Genomic DNA, 19,948 nt, shown 5'->3' with positions numbered 1-19,948 from the left:
GTGGGACAATATGCACAGAGAAGGCCAATCAAAACAAGTAGTTCTGATGAAAATCCTGGACTGCATCTGTCTCCCACAGCTCTACTGGAAAGGAAGCTACAGAAGACCTAAGAAAGATATCGTGCTTCTTTTTCTTCTAGCCACACCTCTGGTTTTACAAGCGAGAATGCAAAAGATGTTATGCACACACAGGAACAGTATAACAAGAACTGTGGGGGCAGGGGGCGGCGGGGCGGGACGGGACGGGGGTTAATCCACAGACATCTTTCCAGACAACAGTACTGGGAACTTGCACATGCTCTCAAGAGCATGATCAGAATTCTAAACAGTCTTGATAGACTGGACAATTAGGGTAAAATTCAAGATGTAATTAAAACAGGGACAAATCTAAAGTAAGCCTTTGAAATAATGATAAACCTGACATGGATACTTACTCATGGTGATGAGACTCCTGGGACAAATGTGCAGCTTTCTTGTTGACGCATGAGCCCGGAGCAGTATTCTAAAGGAGGCATAAATAAGTTTTATAAGTTGCATACAGGAATTTAAGAACACACAGTACTCACTGCATGCAGGAAATAAATGGAAGAAAACAAAAGTCAGTCACCAATACCATTAATAAGATGCATGTGATGAACAAGTCAATTATCAGTTGATTCCTATCTATCTATCTATCTATCTATCTATCTATCTATCTATCTTTGAGTGACGTTTTCCATTTTTTAAAAAATGCTGGTCAACAGGGTTTGGGGGAGGAATGATCCTAAAGAGGTAGTGGAAAGAGCCCCAAGACACACAGTTACTTTGGAATCATAGAACTGAAAGGGACCCTGAGGATCATCTAGTCCAACCCCCCAGGAATATACAGGTAGGCAAGTGTGTGTGTCCTTACCTCTTTTATTCAGAGTGTAGGCACCCAGTTCATAATACTACCCCAGCCATGCCTCTCCCCTACCCAACTCTGGAAGTTTCTAATTGCTACCAAAGTCCAGGTCCAGTGCCGAGGGCCTTCTGGCGGTTCCCTCTTTGCGAGAAGCCAAGTTGCAGGGAACCAGGCAGAGGGCCTTCCCGGTAGTGGCACCCGCCCTGTGGAATGCCCTCCCATCAGATGTCAAAGAGAAAAACAGCTACCAGACTTTTAGAAGACATCTGAAGGCGGCCCTGTTTAGAGAGGCTTTTAATCTTTAATCGATTATTTTATTCTTCTGTTGGAAGATCACGTTGATACACTACAGCACTTTTGGAAAAAAAGGAAGTACCGTATTTATTTATTACAAACATGTCACAGCCAGTCTTTGTAATACAAATGTATTTGTCAAGGATGCTTACGGAAATGTCACCATAATTGGTTTTAGGACAGCCAAAGCATTTATATGGCCTGGTGGTTTTGAGTGCAGGCATCCTTACATAATGTAAGGGCGTGTTCACACAGTGGGCGTTAAAAATTGCTGTTACTTCCCGAAATACACCTACATTAAGTTTCACTGGATAGGAGGTAAAATTGTGGGATTTTTTTTTCATTTGCCTAAACATAGAAGACAAATAAAACTTTTATTTTCATAGTTGATTTGACTTACAAGTTGGAAAACAAGCACCCTCTCTCCAGACAGGTGCGCGGGCTTTGAAATTCTAAGGATTTTGAAAATAAAAATACTTGTATGACCTACTGATTATAACATTAACAACTCAATAGTTACTTTAATGCTGGAGGTAAACATTTGGCTCAGCTCTCCGGTTGCATCCTGTATTAATCTCAAAATGAGGTTTTCATGCTATTCCAGTGGGTATCCCTGGAATATAGTAATCCATTTTCTACACTGTGGCTATAAGAAAAGCCGACTGTGCCTATGTCATGCTTTGTTAGAGGTTCATGATCACATTATCTCATGGTGGACCTGACACTTTTATTCAGTTTACAGTATGTTCTGTGTACAGGCAACTTATTTCCTTTGCCAGGGCTGCTGACAACCTTTTCCACACTATATTAATCTTGTTTACTGACTTTATCTTGGTACAAATATCAGAAAACTGAACTTTTTATCTCAGGGAGAAAATAAACAACGTGTTGACAGAAGCAGAAGCTATTTTCTGGGCTAAAATTGGTTGTTTACCTCCAGCCATACTTATGGAAAAATGTTTTAAAGTCTTCCAGTCTGTGCAAAATGCATAATCCATAATTTAATAAATGCAGACATCCCATGGAAAGTCACCAAGATACATCGGAAGGGATAAAGGAAGTACAACCACTGAACAAAATACAATTTGTAGATAATTTGCACATAAATATGAGCATGTTTTATCTAGTCAACAACTGACTAGAGCTTAGATTTTTTCTACATACCAGGGGGGTTTTCATCAATGTAATTTGCTCATGTAAGCCACCTCTTAGCATCCTATGAGTGATGAAGGTAAGAAAACCTTAGGGAGGTAGAGAATCAAGTTGAAACCCTTCCTATGGATAAGCTAACTCCTAATAGTCCCCCTCTAGCTCAGTGAGGATGCCTATTCAACCTCTGCTAGTCAAGATGCTTGGGAGGGTGTTGGCGACTGAGGGATTTACTTATGTGGGGGGGGGGAATACATACATTAGTTTGAAATGTATGTATGTATGTACATTAGTTTGAAATGTATGTATACGACAAGGTTGTATATTGTCTCCCTGCTTATTTAACTTATATGCAGAATTCATCATGCGAAAGGCTGGACTAGATGAATCCCAAACCGGAATTAAGATTGCCGGAAGAAATATCAACAACCTCAGATATGCAGATGACACAACCTTAATGGCAGAAAGTGAGGAGGAATTAAAGAACCTTTTAATGAGGGTGAAAGAGGAGAGTGCAAAATATGGTCTGAAGCTCAACATCAAAAAAACCAAGATCATGGCCACTGGTCCCATCACCTCCTGGCAAATAGAAGGGGAAGAAATGGAGGCAGTGAGAGATTTTACTTTCTTGGGCTCCTTGATCACTGCAGATGGTGACAGCAGTCACGAAATTAAAAGACGCCTGCTTCTTGGGAGAAAAGCAATGACAAACCTAGACAGCATCTTAAAAAGCAGAGATATCACCTTGCCGACAAAGGTCCGTATAGTTAAAGCTATGGTTTTCCCAGTAGTGATGTATGGAAGTGAGAGCTGGACCATAAAGAAGGCTGATCGCCGAAGAATTGATGCTTTTGAATTATGGTGCTGGAGGAGACTCTTGAGAGTCCCATGGACTGCAAGACGATCAAACCTATCCATTTTTAAGGAAATCAGCCCTGAGTGCTCCCTGGAAGGACAGATTGTGAAGCTGAGGCTCCAATACTTTGGCCACCTCATGAGAAGAGAAGAATCCTTGGAAAAGACCCTGATGTTGGGAAAGATTGAGGGCACTAGGAGAAGGGGACGGCAGAGGACAAGATGGTTGGACAGTGTTCTCGAAGCTACGAACATGAGTTTGACCAAACTGCGGGAGGCAGTGCAAGACAGGAGTGCCTGGCGTGCTATGGTCCATGGGGTCACGAAGAGTCGGACACGACTAAACGACTAAACAACAGCAACAACAACAGTTTGAAATGTGTCTGGTCTCTGTGAAAGCACCTCAGCATATTCAAATTACTAGGAGAGGAAATTATATGACAGCCAACAAGAAAACAATTTACATACAGTACAGAGAAGGCTAAATATATAAATATATAACTCTTACAGTAGTTATAAAGTTAAAATGTCCACTTGGAAATGGCCGGGGGGCGCCGCCGCAGGAAAACGTTGTGAGATGGACATACTTTTGATTATTATATTATATTAACACACACACACACACACACATACACACACAACTTACTTTTAGACATTCAATCAACTATTCTTCTGATTTCGAAAAATGCAAGACAAAGTGTATATTTTTAAAATGAAATTTACTGAAGAAATTTCTAAACATTCCTAAAAAGGGCCTCCAGGAAAAGAGAGAATGTGAGAGTTGTCATTAAACACATTTGTGTCATCCATCTCCATCTTAAGGTTCAGTCAGTTAGGGTAAAAAGAAACATGTGCTTCAGTAGAGAGAATATGGGAAGTTAAAAAAACAACTGTTGGCAGGGCTAGATTGGATAATTGTTCTGTGTTTAGAGTATATACAAACCTAAAGAAGGAAAAAGACATTGTCAAATTAATGTCCAGCTTTATGTAGCACGCTGTGAGTGGCCTCTACTGGCTGACCAAGGGCTACATAAGTCACCTTGTCATCTATTATTAGGATGGTATTTTCACAATGGCTGAACAGATACCTTTATACGAAGTTTTTCGCTTATCAACATACAAAGTCTACACGTTCCAGAAGAGATAACTCATGTGGCAACTGTAATCCATTTTTTGTAATTCTAAGAAATGAGCAAGGTTAATTAAATAGAAATAAATATAAGGAGGACATGCAAGTCTTCAAAACAGACACATTCAAATGAGGGCGAATGGTAGCTGAGTGAATAAGGTTGTTGTTTAGTCATTTAGTCGTGTCCGACTCTTCATGACCCCATGGACCATAGCACGCCAGGCCACTGAACAATGAGTAAGGTAGCAGTAAGTAAAGTATTCAAGTTTTACTTTCCTAAATATTCACTCGCAATTACAATAAAAAGTCAACTTCTCCTAAAACTCCTCTTTCTAATCTATTATTAATTTCAAGAAGCGAACCAAAGAAATTTTAAAAAGCTTTTACTCAGACGCCACTGAAACCAACCGTTTGTTTTAGTGGTAGGAGATAGTGCTGAAACCTACTGTACTCTGTTTAGAAAACACCTAGTTGTACCAAGAAAAACTGAATCCTGAGATGCCATTAAATCATATCTGCACATAGTTATCTAATTGCGTTCTCTCTCTCTCTCCCCCCCCCCTCTGTGTCCTCCACCCCTTTACTACTGTTGACTGTGTGTGGTGAGATGTGTTACCAGAAATGCCTTAAAACAGGTAGAACCAATTCTGATGCTAGATAATGGCAGGATATCAGACAGCTCCTTAAAAATGAAGGTTGTTTTTCAGAACCCTCTAGGAGGGCTCTCATAGACCCCAACAACTGCTACATGGATTGTCTGCTTACTTTGGAAACAGGAGCAGGTCTTGGGGATACAAATACTGTTCCATAGTAGCCTTTCTTTCATCTCAACATCACAACTCTCCCTGGCGTACAGAACAAAGGCTGGAAAACTTGTACTAAATCTAACTGAATGTTGTTTGCAAGCTGGTTATGTGTACAGAAAGTCACCTAGTGGTTCTGGTTTTGGTACGATATCCTGCTTTGAAAGCTGCACTCAAACAAGTTTCACTATTCACATGTCACAGAAAACAACTGTACCAAACCTAATTATCTCCCTCAAAGCTTGGCACATGAGCATAGCTGCCAAGTTATCCCTTTTTTTAAGGGATTTCCCCTTATGCTGAATAGGCTTCCTCACGAGAAAAGGGAAAACTTGGCAGCTATGCACATGAGGGCAAGAAGGAAGGCTCATTCACATTACAATAAACTGTGGCCTGTTGGACAGAGATTGTTACATTTGAGCTGAGCTTGTTACTTTAAGCAGCAGCAAAAAAAGGAGCATTTAATATCTAAGCCAGACTTGTAAAAGTCCACGATACCATTTACAACGTGGTAAAAGAAGGTAATCAGTAACTTGCCAATTTATATATTTAATAGTTATTAGAGGACTAAATTAATCTATTTTAATGCAAAGTAATTTACGAAATAAATGGCTATCTAGGGGGGTCACACACTGAACAATTATATAGATGTGGTCTCACTGGTTTCACTGGAATATATAACTGCAAAATATCAGTGAATTATACTGTGGCGTTTTAAGTTTATGAACAGTCACCTGGCATGATGCACTTGTATTACAATACTACTGCAAATACCGATCCAAAATACATTTACTCTCAAATAAGTTCCTTTGCTTTCAATGAAAATGACTTTAAAGCAAAGCACCCTTAAAACTGTTGGCTTGCTCTCTTGTTCAGTGTGGGATTATGCACTTGATTCTATTATTCCCTTAATTGCACCTTATTAAGGAAAATGTTGTCAGACCCAAATGACTAATGATGCCAAAAGGTGACTGCAGTTGTAAGAAATATTATTTTGCCGACACATAGCTTGGTACTCTGGGATATTTCTAGCCTTATTTCACAATTCTACTTTGCTTCGGAATTCAGTCCCATTATCTTGACTGCTCAAAATTGTTCACAGGGTTATCTAGCTGACATATAAGATAACCCTCCATCTCACTAGACACCACTGGGATATGACATGCTGACCCACAGTAAGCCTTGATTATTAGCCTGAAATATATACCACACAAAAAGGGAGCTCCAGCTAAAGAATAGCTTTAAAAAATTCTATCGTATATAGTTGTTTTTTATATAAAAAACCCCCAACAATGTAAGATATACCGTATTTGATTTATCAGAGAATTTTAAAACATGAAATAATATTACATATTTAAACCCTGATCCTTACCATTTTTTACTGGGAAGCAAGGCCCAGTGGTTTGAATGGAATAGACTTCAAAGTAAGTTTGTTATTGGAACCGTAAATAGTTTACCAAGTGGCACACAAAAACCCCTTTCAATAGAAAACAGCAGCAATATATTTAATTTATTCATACAATTTAGTCCCCAGTTATTTTTTTCATTTGTGGTCTATATACTCTTGGGAAAAGACCATAGGTAATGATATTTTAACACCAAGGAACAGGGAGCAAGAGTGCAACCAGCGTGTTTTCATATATTGATATCCGCGATATCCATATTTTGATGCCTTACAAAAATGAAATAAAACCTTATATCCATTTCACTTTACACCATTACTCAGTCAGAAACACTTTGTGCTTAACTTTGTGAGTCAACAACAATAAAATACTTCAGTGAGCACTATTCAGTTCCCAAAATAAGTAACCACTGTCGCATTCTAAATCTCTTTGCAGGTCCTTGGGGTGGAGTGCAGCTCAGCTTTGCTACTAAAACCTGTCCATCTTGCCAGCTGTTGAAAGTGGCTTGACAGTTCCAAATCACTGTAAACCATGCGACAAGGCAAGCTTATTTCACACCAGAAATCAGATTCGGATTCCACCTGCCTCTCCTTTTCATTAAATTGCTTATGGACAGAGCAGCATGACAGAATACCCAGCAAACATGTTGTCATGCCAAGTGCTAGTACCTCTCTGTTGACAGACATCTGACCTGACACATCTACAAACATCTAGAAGTGTGTGTGTGTGTGTGTGTGTGATGTTTTATTCAAAGCCTTTCCATTTCACGCAAATTGGAGTTGGGGAAGAAGAGCAAATGCAGAATAGGAAACCAGATCCTACGAAAAACAGTTTTGGTTTTTTGCATTGTTGAGTTGTTGGGGGGTTGTTTGGGAGATTTCCCCCACTCTTAATCTCAGATATATATTTTTTGTACTTGTGTGTAACTCAGGGTCACTGTGAGTCAACTGGTAGTTTTCCCTTATGTGGTAGTGGTGGTGCAGCTTCGGGTTTATAAGCAGGAGCAGAGGAAGACTCAAATCAGTATCAGTATGTAGATTACCTGTTAAGAACGATTGCTCATTAAGAAAGGCAGCTTTAAATACCGGTAACCAGTGTGGTATAGTGGTTAAGAGCGGTAGATTCATAATCTGGGGAATCGGGTTCGCATCCCCGCTCCTCCACATGCAGCTGCTGCGTGACCTTGGGCTAGTCACACTTCTCTTAAGTCTCTCAGCCCCACTCACCTCACAGAGTGTTTGTTGTGGGGGAGGAAGGGAAAGGAGAATGTTAGCCGCTTTGAGACTCCTTCGGGTAGTGATAAAGCGGGATATCAAATCCAAACTCTGAAGAGTTTGCCTTTAGAATTTTTTTTGGGAAAAATCATTACACACTCCACCTTTCCGGATAGATACACTTAACTTGCTGGATTTTACCACTGTACCGTCAGCTCTCCCAAATCCTAAGCAGAAAGAGATACCTCTCCTTTTTGGAGGAGAGGAAAAAGGAAAATAAAGTTTCATTCACAGTTCTGGTATCTGCACAAATACATGAAGCTGGGGGATAGTGTCCATGTATTTGGCCAGTTTATAGAACCGGCATTTATATCTGAGTTGCTGGGAACAAACTATAGGAGGACCACATTATCAGCATGGAGTTGCACAATTCAATTGCCTGTGCACAATTCAATAAAAACAGAAATATTTGCAGGCAGTAATCTCACTGTGGTAATTTTACAGGCATCAAAATTACAACCCAGTTTCTACAAATAGTTAGTTGGTTACTAGCTGTTTTCTGGATCCAATTTAAGATGCTCATGTGAGTGTTTTAAATCATAAACAACTTAGGCCCCAAATATTCAAGAGGATTTACAAGGTGAGGGGCAGCTCTTAGCACTTCCTCCACCTTCAGAAGTTTGGGGGTTGATGGCCCAGGAAATGGTAACCTCTGTGGCAGCTCCTTGGTTGAGGAATTCCCACTCCAAACAGGTGTATCTGACATCTTCATTAAATAGTTTCTGCTGTATACTGAAGATGCACCTTTGACACCTGAGATACATGTTCCACTCTATTCCTGTGACTGTAATTTGTTTTTACTCTTTTTAATGTTGAATTTTAAATTGCTACAACGTGTCCTGGGATCTAACGATGGAGTAGGTAATAAATTGAATAAATACGTAAATAACAATTAAATGTGTAAAAAATTATAATCTCTATAATTTACATGTTATACATAGACCACTATGGATGTTGGATGGCAACACCTTATAGAAATAAATCTATTTTTAAAAAGGGGGTGCAAGCAGCACACACACTGCAATATTAGGACCAATCTATCAATTCTGCTTATATTAAATGATGAAATATGTAGTATGCATATTATTTGTTTAAAATGTTTTAAACCACCCTTCACCAACATTAGGGCAATATGAAGAGGCATAAACAAAGCAGAACATACCAAAAATATGTCAATTGATCTTAGCCAAAAGGCCAGTTTGTGCAGCGTGCTTATGATAGGAGACATTTGCCTGAAATAAGTATTATTGCGCCTAACACTTTGCAGCACTGGTTATCTTTTCCCCATGTTTTTGAGCTGTAACCTTCATATTGCTTTATTTTGCACTGAAAGAGACTCATTGATTTTAAAACAAATAATGGTTTACATGTTGAAAATGGGGTGTGTGTGACTATTAATATCTTCTGTCTCCATCTGCAACATTGAAACAGATTGACCACTAGATGTTTTGAAAAGGGCAACTGCCACATTGTTCCCTTGGCACACCAGAATGGCAGGTCAAACTTTTGTTCCTCTTGTCCTACAAACAATTTTCAAGCCAACGCTCAATAAATAAATTTGGTCTCCGCACTCCCAATCAGGACTGCACAATCCCCTCAGTAGCAGACCTATGATAAATGGACTTATTTTCCCAAATCAAACACTTGAATTTAAATTCAGATGAGTTAATGCAAAGGTCAACATTGTAATCAGTTCTTTTGATCTTTATAGAATTTCTGGAGTAATACATAATAAATCTGAAACAAGGCAATTTGCAGCTCTGTATGGGTGGCTGGTAATAAAAATCTTAACGATTAGAGCCTTTATGTACTTAGGGAACATTTTATAGTAATAGCTATAGTGAGAACCTCAATGCATGGGAAAAGATGGCAATAGATAACACAGAAAGACATGACTGCTTGATTGTTTGTGGTTTATACAGTATGTGTTCATATGAACTATAAACAAATTAAATCACACATCTGATGATGAATTAACACTGCTAGGTTCTTTGCTCATTGGGCAGTCTGTAACCTTACAACACAATCCTATGTATGTTTTCTGAGAAGTAAGCCCCACTATGCTCAAAGAAGCTGAATTCAAGGTACCGTAAGTACAGTGAGGGGGGGAAAGGATTTGATCCCCTGCTAAATTTGCCTGTTTGCCCTCTGACAAAGAAATGACCAGTCCATAATTTTAATGGTAGGTTTATTGAAGCTGTGAGGGACAGAATAACAACAGGAAAACTCCCAGAAACCCAGAAGACAAAAGTCAGAGATTGATGTGCATTCTAATGAGTGAAATAAGTATTTGATCCCCTATCATCCAGCCAGAGATGTCAGGCTACCTGGTATCTTCACTGTATGTAATGAACTGAGATTAGAATCACCTGCTGTAAGGTAGAGGTCTTACCTGTAATCCCAGCTCGTTACAGTACCTGTACAAAAGACACCTGTTGACAAAAGCAATCAATCCAGCACATTCCAAAGTAGCCACCATGACCAAGACCAAAGAGCTGTCCAAGGATGTCAGGGACAAGATTGTAGACCTGCACACGGCTGGACTGGGCTACAAGACTATTGCCAAGCAACTTGGTGAGAAGGTGACAACAGTTGGTGCAATAATTCGCAAATGGAAGAAACACAAAATAACTGTCAACCTCCCTCGGTCTGGAGCTCCATGCTAGATCAAATTTCGTGGAGTTGTAATGATCAGGAGAATGGTGATGAAGCAGCCCAGAACTACATGGGGGGAACTTGTCAATGATCTCAGAGCAGCTGGGACCATAGTCACCATGAAAACAGTTGGTAACACACTGAGATCTTGCAGAGCCCGTAAGGTCCCCTTGCTCAAGACAGCACATGTACAGGCCTATCTGCAGTTTGCCAATGCACATCTGAATGACCCAGAGGAGAAGTGGGTGAATGTGTTGTGGTCAGATGAGACCAAAATCGAGCTCTTTGGCATCAACTCAACTTGCCATGTTTGGAGGAGGAGGAATGCTGCCTATGACCCCAAGAACACCATCCTCACTGTCAAACATGGAGGGGGAAATATTATGCTTTGGGGGTGTTTTTCTGCTAAAATAACAGCTTTACCGCATCGAAAGGACAATGGACGGGGCCATGTATCGTCAGATCTTGGGTGAGTACCCTCTTCCCTCAGCCAGGGGATTGAAAATGGGTTGAGGATGGGTATTCCAGCATGACAATGACCCAAAACATACGGCCAAGGCAACAAAGGAGTGGCTCAAGAAGAAGCACATTAAGGTCCCAGAGTGGCCTAGCCAGTCTCCAGACCTTAATCCCATCGAAAATATGTGGAGGGAACTAAAGGTTTGAGTAGCTACACATCAGCCTCAAAATCCTACTAACTTGGAGAGGATCTGCAAAGAGGAGCGGGACAAAATACCTCCTGAGACGTGTGCAAACCTAGTGGCCACCTACAAGAAACGTCTGACCCCTGTAATTGCCAACAAGGGTTTTGCCACCAAGTACTACCAGTAAGTCATCTTTTGCAAAGGGATCAAATACTTATTTCACTCATTATAATGCACATCAATCTCTGACTTTTGTCTTCTGGGTTTCTGGAGTTTTTCCTGTTGTTATTCTGTCCCTCACAGCTACAATAAACCTACCATTAAAATTATGGACTGGTCATTTCTTCATCAGAGGGCAAACAGGCAAATTTAGCAGGGGACCAAATACTTTTCCCCCTCACTGTAAGTGTGGCTAGAAATGGTGCTTAGTCATGTTTATTTACCCCGACCCCAAACTTGGAAACTCTTGATAAAAAGCATGGAGGGCATTCAAGATCATACTCATTTTAGAAAGCAAAACTTTCTCTTAACTTTAGCAGAGAAGTAGACATTATTTTAAAATCTACAGTGTTTATATGTACTGTAATGTATGGCATTATTTTTAAACAAATGCTTGCAGCTTAACAAAATTAGTTTTAGACGTACAGGACACAGGACACCACTTGTATTAAAAGTAAAGCTTTCTTTACTAATGAGCTGTGGTCAGAGCAATATGCTCCTCCCAAATTCACATGCATTCCATGCTTGTAAGCAAGAAACTCCCTCCAGATTGTGTCCTATGTTCACAAGCTTATTATTGCTGTTATTATTATTAGAAAATATTTCCACTTAAGTGGTAAAACTCAGATTTTACAAGCATCTTCAATCTTTGCAAAATTTGCTCTGTTCCGTTAATGATGAGGGTAGGTGCTAGGAAAAGGGAAGTAAACAATTGTCAGGGCAACTGGCCCAATATTATTTCACTCATCTCTTTCTGCACAGTTAGCTACCGTAGTTGCGAAGGGATACAGTCATACCTCTGGTTACGTTCGCTGCGGGTTGCGTACATCACGGGTTACGAACGCCTGAACCTGGAAGTGCTGGAACGGGTTACTTCTGGGTTCGGCGATTTGTGTATGCGCAGACACACCGAATGACGTAATGTGCATGCACAGAAGCGCCAAATCGCACAACGAGCATACGCAGATTCGGCGCTTCAGGTTAAGTACTGCTCTGGTTGCATACGGGGCTCCAGAATGGATCCCGTTCGCATCCAGAGGTACCACTGTATGTGCATTTGGGTTCTCATATAATTACACACTACTGAAAATGAAATTTGTGAATGGATGACATAAAATCATAGAACTGTAGAGTGGAAGGCACCCAACCCCAAACCCTGGCAATGCAGGAATCTTTTGCCCAGCATGGGGCTCAAACCCATGAGCCTGAGGTCTGCATGCACACATCCATCTAAATGCATATTCCCTTTCACATCCTTCCTGAATTACTCATAAAAACGTATGGACAATTGGATTGAAGGGGATGGGATGACTTGCCAACCAGCACTGATAGAGGAACAAAAAAGGAAGAAAACACTTGTCAAAGCAATGGAGTGGGAGGGGTAGGGTTCACATATGTATAGTGACATCACACGGATAACCGTGCACTAAAGAGAAAGGTCTTTTAAGTAATAGTTTTAAAAAATAAATAAAAAAATAAATATACTGGAGAAACAACTGCTGTGAATTTGTGTGAAGAAATGTGCACAGATAGATAGAGCTGTGGATGTATTTGGAGACCATTCTCAGCCTACTCTTCACCCCCAAAAGAGATTTAAAAAAAACCTGAACACCACAAAATTCAGCTCACCATCCATTTAGAATTGTGCTTTGTTTCACACAGTTTCAAAGACGTATGATGCCCATGTAGAACAACTGTATACATGATCTATGAGCACAGGCCATTCATTGGTAGGTAGAGGCAGCAAATGTACTGCCCTAGATGTGAATGCCTCTGCAAATGAGACCTTGAGCAGTGATGCATAGGATGGACAAGTATCCACTTACTGATGCTGATGTAAATGTGCATTTTCCACTGCTGCATAGCCCTCTTGTTTTTGGCAACTCAGATTAGGGCCACTGTTAGTACTACTAGACGTGAGGTAGGTACAGTAATAAATAAATATGAAATATGAACTGTTACATTGAACAGTTCAGCTCAGTACAGTACTATAAATTATGATGTTTGTGCTGCAGTTTTAGTTCAATGTTGCAAAGTCATAAAATAAATATTGTACTCTTAATACATTTTACTGTGCCACATTCAAAAGAACAAGCCACCAATTTTAACTGACAATGTAATCCGATTTAACAAGTGAGAGCAACCACCCCTGATGTGTTCTAAGAGCTCCCATTCCATGTTGAACACATTCACAAATACTACTTCCATATAAACTACTCAAATGTGTCTTCTTGGGGAACATGTGGCAGTGGAGGGGGAAGGGGCAGTGTCCACATCCAAGAGGATTTCAGCTGGACAATGATGAAAAGTCCATATGTTCCAATGCCATCATAAATTATGTTGGAACATTCGGTCAGGCCAAGAGGGACTCCAAAAATAGGCTGGAAACAGCTCTTTGACTGAAAACAAATTGCCTAAATTCCAATATGAAGAAAACAGTGATCTTGACATATATTTTCTTTTGGCCACTGCAGTTTGAAGCTAGGTCTGTCGAGATGAAATACAATATGCTGCAGTTTTAAATTTGGAAATTATTATTCCATCTAGGCACAAAAATGCAGAGAAATCTGCATGGGTCCAGTGCCTCTGGGCTCAAAGATTTATTAGGAAATAAAGGAAAAATGAATGATGATATGTCAGCTGGCCTGGACCCCAGCTATGAACCAGCATTTGGAAGGACAGAAATCTCAAATGATTTTCCTTTTAATCATCCAACACATTAAAATATGTTTGTAAACCAATTATTGCAGATGAAGCCAAATGTCCAAAAATGGAAAGTGTTAAGAAACCCACAAATTAATAGGAGAATTACCCCACTGGGCAGCATGTCCTTAAAGGAGCATGCCATCCACTAAGATAGATATATATATATATATATATATATATATATATATATATATGGGGGACGACAACTATAAAATAGTTGTTCACATAATTTTAACTTAGACTTAACATTTCAATACCAAGAAAATGTCAACTTTTAACAACATTTTATATACCTGATGAAACTACTTCTGCAAGGTATACTACAGAAGTGGTCTGCAGCCTAATTACACTGTTTTTGCAACTTAACATTCAATAAACATATTTTTCTCAATGGTAAAGGAAACTACTACACTTCCAAAGAGGAGAAGGAGACAGAGGAGAACCAATCTGATAAACGTGTTTGCTAATTGATCCTATGATCTCGCCAAAAATGCCTAAGATCAAATAGAGTATTGTATTAATTGCCATGTTAAAACTACACAATTGTCAGATATTCTGAAAGGTGCAACTGATAAACATATTTTACAGCTACCTGCACAACCTAAACCCAGCATAACTGCTTTCTGGCACACAGCTCCAATGCACTAAAACAATTGGAACGCACACTCCTTAATCCTGCACACATTTGGGCTGCTTAAATCCTATTTCAGGTTAATAAAATTAAAGTAGCCTAATAGTGTGCAGTGTTGGAACCAAAAACATTACATGATTGCTAGAGGCCTAATCAACTTAAAAGTGGCATTTCTGATGTCTGCTGTGTTTAGGAAAATTTCCAGATGATCCAAAGTAGTCTTGAGGAAAATGTCTTCCTCGTGAAATGTTTCTATAATAATAATAATGATAATAATAATGATAATAAAATAGGCAAGATTTAGACCACAGCCTATGTCATTACAGTGTTTTGAGTTAAATTCATTTATTAAATATCTATGTGCAAACGCCTACATGTTTTGCCTGGAGTAAAAAAAAAACAACAGAAGTGAGCAAAATATTTAGTTATTTTAATTACCAGTGCAGTATCAAACAACAAAGCCATATTGTCCCACAGCATGAAGTGATCAGATATCTGCCCAAAATGATGGACAGCTCTGGCCCATTGAACAGGCAAAAAAAGAGAAAAACCCATTTACTCTCTGCCAGATGGGACCTACTGGACGCTTCAGCGCAAACAACTCATCCTTCTTCAAACCTTCTTGTCCAGCTCTAGAGCCAGCTCCAGCTGATAATGATGGATATCAAGGCTACAGTAAAGTGGGTGACAAAAGCAGCCTTGTTATAGCTGCCAGTCTTTCGGTCTTGTCATTATTACACATTGAAGATTTATTTGAGTTTATTGTTGTGCACTGGGTCTAGCCATTTGCAATTCATCACCTAGTACAGAAGGTTCAAGATAGTGGCCATAGCTATAATTGCCACCTCCACCTGCTTCTTGAAATTATGAGGTCAGCAGCTAGGGCAGCCCACTGTTCACAGAGCTCTCTACCTGTCAGGAGAAGCGTCTGCTGTAAAATACCAGGACTGCTCTTCTCTACTTAAAAAGGTGGTGCCAACCTTGTGGAAATTCTGCGTTGCGTTTTTTGTTTATGCCAAGCAAATCTATGCACGGTCTTGAAAGACCAGAGATTTCCCAAAGGTTGGGGGGAAACCACCTCTTCTGAAACTTTAGAGCTGCTGCTGTTTTACTTCGAGAAGAACGTCAATCAACTGTTGGTTTACTTCCTAGCAGTTATATTAAATCTGTTAAAAATAATCCTATTTAAAAATAATTATGTATTCTTCTACGCAGTTTAAAATTTTCTAAAATAAGCAACGTGTCACTTTAGCCTGCCTAAGCATGATGTAATTCCTTCTCTCTAATGCTCCTAGAGGTATGTGAGGCTAGCTGTTACCCAGGTTAATGAGAAATGCACTCTGTGTATGCTCAAAGGCAAAAACATCTTCATTATTTCACATATTAGACGACAGAATCTGAAATCAGTATTCAGTAACAGGCTGCAGTGTGCTTTATAACCAACATGCTACGGTAATTATATTTCAAAATATTTTCATACTGCTTTTCATTTGAAAGAATTTCAAGGTGGTATAAAAATATTAATACCAAACCATAAAATGGCGACTGCTACCCATCCCTGCATCTTTCTTGGCCTGGCTGGGCAAGAGATCCACACAAGCTGGAGTGGCATGGGGAGCGGAAGAGGAAGTAATGCTTTCTTTGCCTCCTTCTCCTCCTCTAGGGGCAGATAGCAGAGTGACCCTTGAAGCTTCCTTGCCATGGGAGAGGGCTGCTGCTTCCTGGAGTCTCCCGGCCACCTCCCAGCATATGCCGCCTGAGGCAGTTGCCTGACTCAGCCTAATGGTGGAAGTGGCCTATATGGTAGAACTGGGATGTATTGTGTCTGTGCTTTGTTTTTGTATTTTCATAGCGTAAATTGTTGTTCTGTCATACTTTGTGGTCAGCTCCCTTCAAGACTTTAGATTAAGGGTGGGAGGCAAGTAATGTTAATATGGAAATAACTAGATCAGGAAATGTAAGTCAGGTATCCAGAAGTGAAGAAGCAAGTGTAATACATACATATATAAAAGGGACATGTGGGTGTGTTTCCACTTTTCACCAAAACCGCTTGACCGATTGAGGTAAAATTTTGACACAACATCACTTGCGAATGTCCGAAGGACATAGGAAAGTTTGCTAAGACAGATGTCACACCTTCTCCAGGTAAAACCCCCCCAAAACCCTGTTCCAGAACGCACCACTCAGCCAAAAGTGCATGCTGGGAAAAGAACCAGGTTACAAACCAGTGCCCTTTAGCGGGGAAATCACAGGGATAAGCTGGGGGTGGGGGGGGAGGGGACAGGATACGTCATGCATTGGCACAGGGTAGGGGAAATCACAGGGATGAGCCACAGCAACACGTGGCAGGGCCAGCTAGTATGTGTGTGTGTGTGTGTGTGTGTGTGTGTGTGTGTGTGCGCGCACACACACACACACACACACACACGTACTAACTAATCTACTCTGTCCAATTAAATTCTGGCCTCTTGGCCCCTCAAGTGAAACCTTCACATAATTCAGACTTTAAAATATTTTCTAATATAAGAAAGCATTGACACAAGCAGAAGGAAAACAGCATTATTCAACCAGATCCTGTGCGTGGCGAGCTCAGAAGTAATTTCCACTGTGTTTAAAGGGCCTTCCTCCTAAGGATGCAAAGGATCACAGCTTTATTTTTGCAATCTACATAACCACTGAAGGTGGTGGTTCTGTTACTCAGGTAGAAGTTAGCAACAGCAGAAGCCTTACGTTTTTCATACATTTGTGATAGTGGGGTGTCAAATAATGAGGCAGTACACACTGCCTACAAGCTGAGAAGGCTGTATAAAACAGTAGCAGACCCACCCTGGCTGGATCAAAGTCAGGATAGTCTCTGGCTTAGCAGGCAGTAGTTGGCCCCTTCTTCACTCCCAACTCTGAAGTTGCATATATGACATTTGGTGCTCACATATGTATAGTCAAAGAAAACTATATTAATATACAAAAAAGGGGGATTATTGCATATCTTAGAGGAACATAAACTGCCATGCTTTCCTGGAAGCAAAAGACTCAAAAGCTCCCTTCATGGCATGGGTTAATCAAATGAAATATCTCCTTGACATCACAGGGCTTCCCCAGCCATGCTCTAGCATTCACACAATGAGGCTTATGTGGCCCTCCAGGTATTGCTGCACTCAAACTCCCATCAGGAGAAATCCTGATGGGAGTTTGAGTGCAACAATACCTGGAGGGCCACAAAATCCTCACCCCTGATCTCAAGTAAACCTCAGAGGCATGCAAATTGCTACCTGCCTGGGCAGTTGATAACAGTCGCTCATGCCATTGCTGGCCATTCCTTTTCTCTGCCAATCCTTTTCACAGGTCAAATGCTCACTGCACTGCACCAATGAGAGGGAATCTTGAATAGTGCCAGATTCTAACATGTTGCATGTCAAACAATCATTCAAACTTTTATTGTAAGGTATTAGCATAAACAACATACCTATCAAAGTGTCTCCTCTAAAACTGATTTGAGCTGACAGTGTCTTTGGTTATGAATGCAGAGACCATAATAGGTGAGATGTATTTTAATGTATTTTTATATTTGTTGGAAGCCGCCCAGAGTGGCTGGGGAAACCCAGCCAGATGGGCGGGGTATAAATAATATATAATAATAAAGATGTGAGTAGAGAAGCCCTTTTAAGCTCATTTACATTTTTTTAAATGTTAGTTTTTCAAGCATAGATTATTCAAATACGCTAAAAGTACTGCACTGATACCTAATGTTGCAATCCTATTCCTTGCAGAGACTTTAATAGAATACCAGTTCCAAACAGCTGTATTTGGATTGGTACAAATACAAAATAGGTGCCATTATTGGCTTCTTGTGTATTTTATGAAAAGGCAGGACAAATGAATGAAATAGATGAATCCTAAATATTTGAATAATTAACTACTGATTAATTTTCTGCGTCTTCTGAGTTAATATACTGATGGCTATGAAAATGCAGTAAACATACTAAAGAGAGAACCAAAAGTTTACCACCTCTAATTTGACAAGTGATATAAAAATAATCTCTTAAGAAAGATAACATTATTTGCAAATTGAGCAAGAGGACCCCAATGATAACCATATATAATCAGTTGTCACCTTGCAGCTCAATTAGCCCTCATGTAAAAACGAGGCATGTAAGGAGAAATGAGGTTTTGACATTATCTCTGCCAGCAAGATAATTACACAGCCTTCATTTAACAGTAGGGCAACACTACTGTAGCAACAAATTAACTCAGCTCCATTTGCAATTCATGGTGTGTTTTCTCATTTAACACCATTTGTCTTACTCCAGTGAATGTTTCCATTAGTTTTCTTCAGCAAAGCAAAAATATTCCTTGTTTTGATTTCAACATTACGTCACCAAATCACTATGTATCTGTTCCAGTAACTTTAAGTAAGCCAATATAAATCTGATTTAGGGCCCTTTTTCTGCAATTTTAACTAAAATCTTTGCATTTTGGTTCACAGCCAAATAAAAGTGGAACAAGTGCTTTTGAATTTAATGGATACAGAAATTTGTTTCACTTTGCATTCATTCCATTTCACTGGGAGCCCAAATTGTCATTTTATTAATAATGACGAAAAGCATGTACTAGATTAAATTGCCAGTAAAACCAACAAATCCTTAAATTTAGTACTACAGGGCATATGAATGATGCAATGCTCACTCACTGCAAACAAGTTTTCAAGTCAGGAGACAGCGTCACAAAAGTATACTCCTCCCCACTCCCCTACCCAGATCAAACCCCTGCTTCCTTCCTTTACCTGTATGTTTCACATGTACAACCACGCTAAACATACAGTAGTTAAAAATCACCCTGGTTCCCTCTTAATCAGATTTGCAAACACTCTTCAAACTCTGTTTTTAGTGGTTCACCTGTCAGGGTAAGCCAGGGTATGACTGTGTGAACATGCTGGCTCCTATTGATGAGCTGGCACCCACTTTGCTCCCCTGGACCTTTTAGGTCAGCGTGGGATAGCAGCTAAACCATGGTTTGGTTTAGTACCGTATATTGTCCAAATCCAGGCTTATGGTTAAAGTACCTCCTCCTTAACCATGATCTGAAACTGTAGGACAACCTTTGGCTACAGATTGTGGTTAAAAAGGAGAGACCTTAACCACAACTCTGGGTTTGGATGACACACTTACTCAAACCTTGACTTAGTTGCTGTGCTGCACTGACCTAAAAAAACCTTGAGAGAAGTAGAGTGACTGCAGTCTCCTCCTTGGGAGCCAGAGTGTTTTCACTAAGCCATGGTTTGGCTTAGCATGGCATATGAACGTGGC

General features: G+C 40.0%; 1 protein-coding gene across 1 annotated transcript in view; it reads right to left on the bottom strand.

Annotated features, from left to right (window-relative positions):
- Nucleotides 1-19,948, bottom strand: part of GPATCH2 (G-patch domain containing 2) — a 107,190-nt gene that overhangs the window by 42,885 nt on the left and 44,357 nt on the right. The window contains exon 6 of the mRNA XM_035111346.3: nt 435-502. Coding sequence (XP_034967237.3) covers nt 435-502 — 68 coding nt within the window. The remainder of the gene's footprint in view (nt 1-434; nt 503-19,948) is intronic.

Source organism: Zootoca vivipara, chromosome 3, assembly GCF_965207765.1.
Source record: "Zootoca vivipara chromosome 3, rZooViv2.hap1.1, whole genome shotgun sequence".
NCBI lineage: Eukaryota > Metazoa > Chordata > Lepidosauria > Squamata > Lacertidae > Zootoca > Zootoca vivipara.
This window is presented reverse-complemented; position numbering and strand designations above follow the sequence as displayed.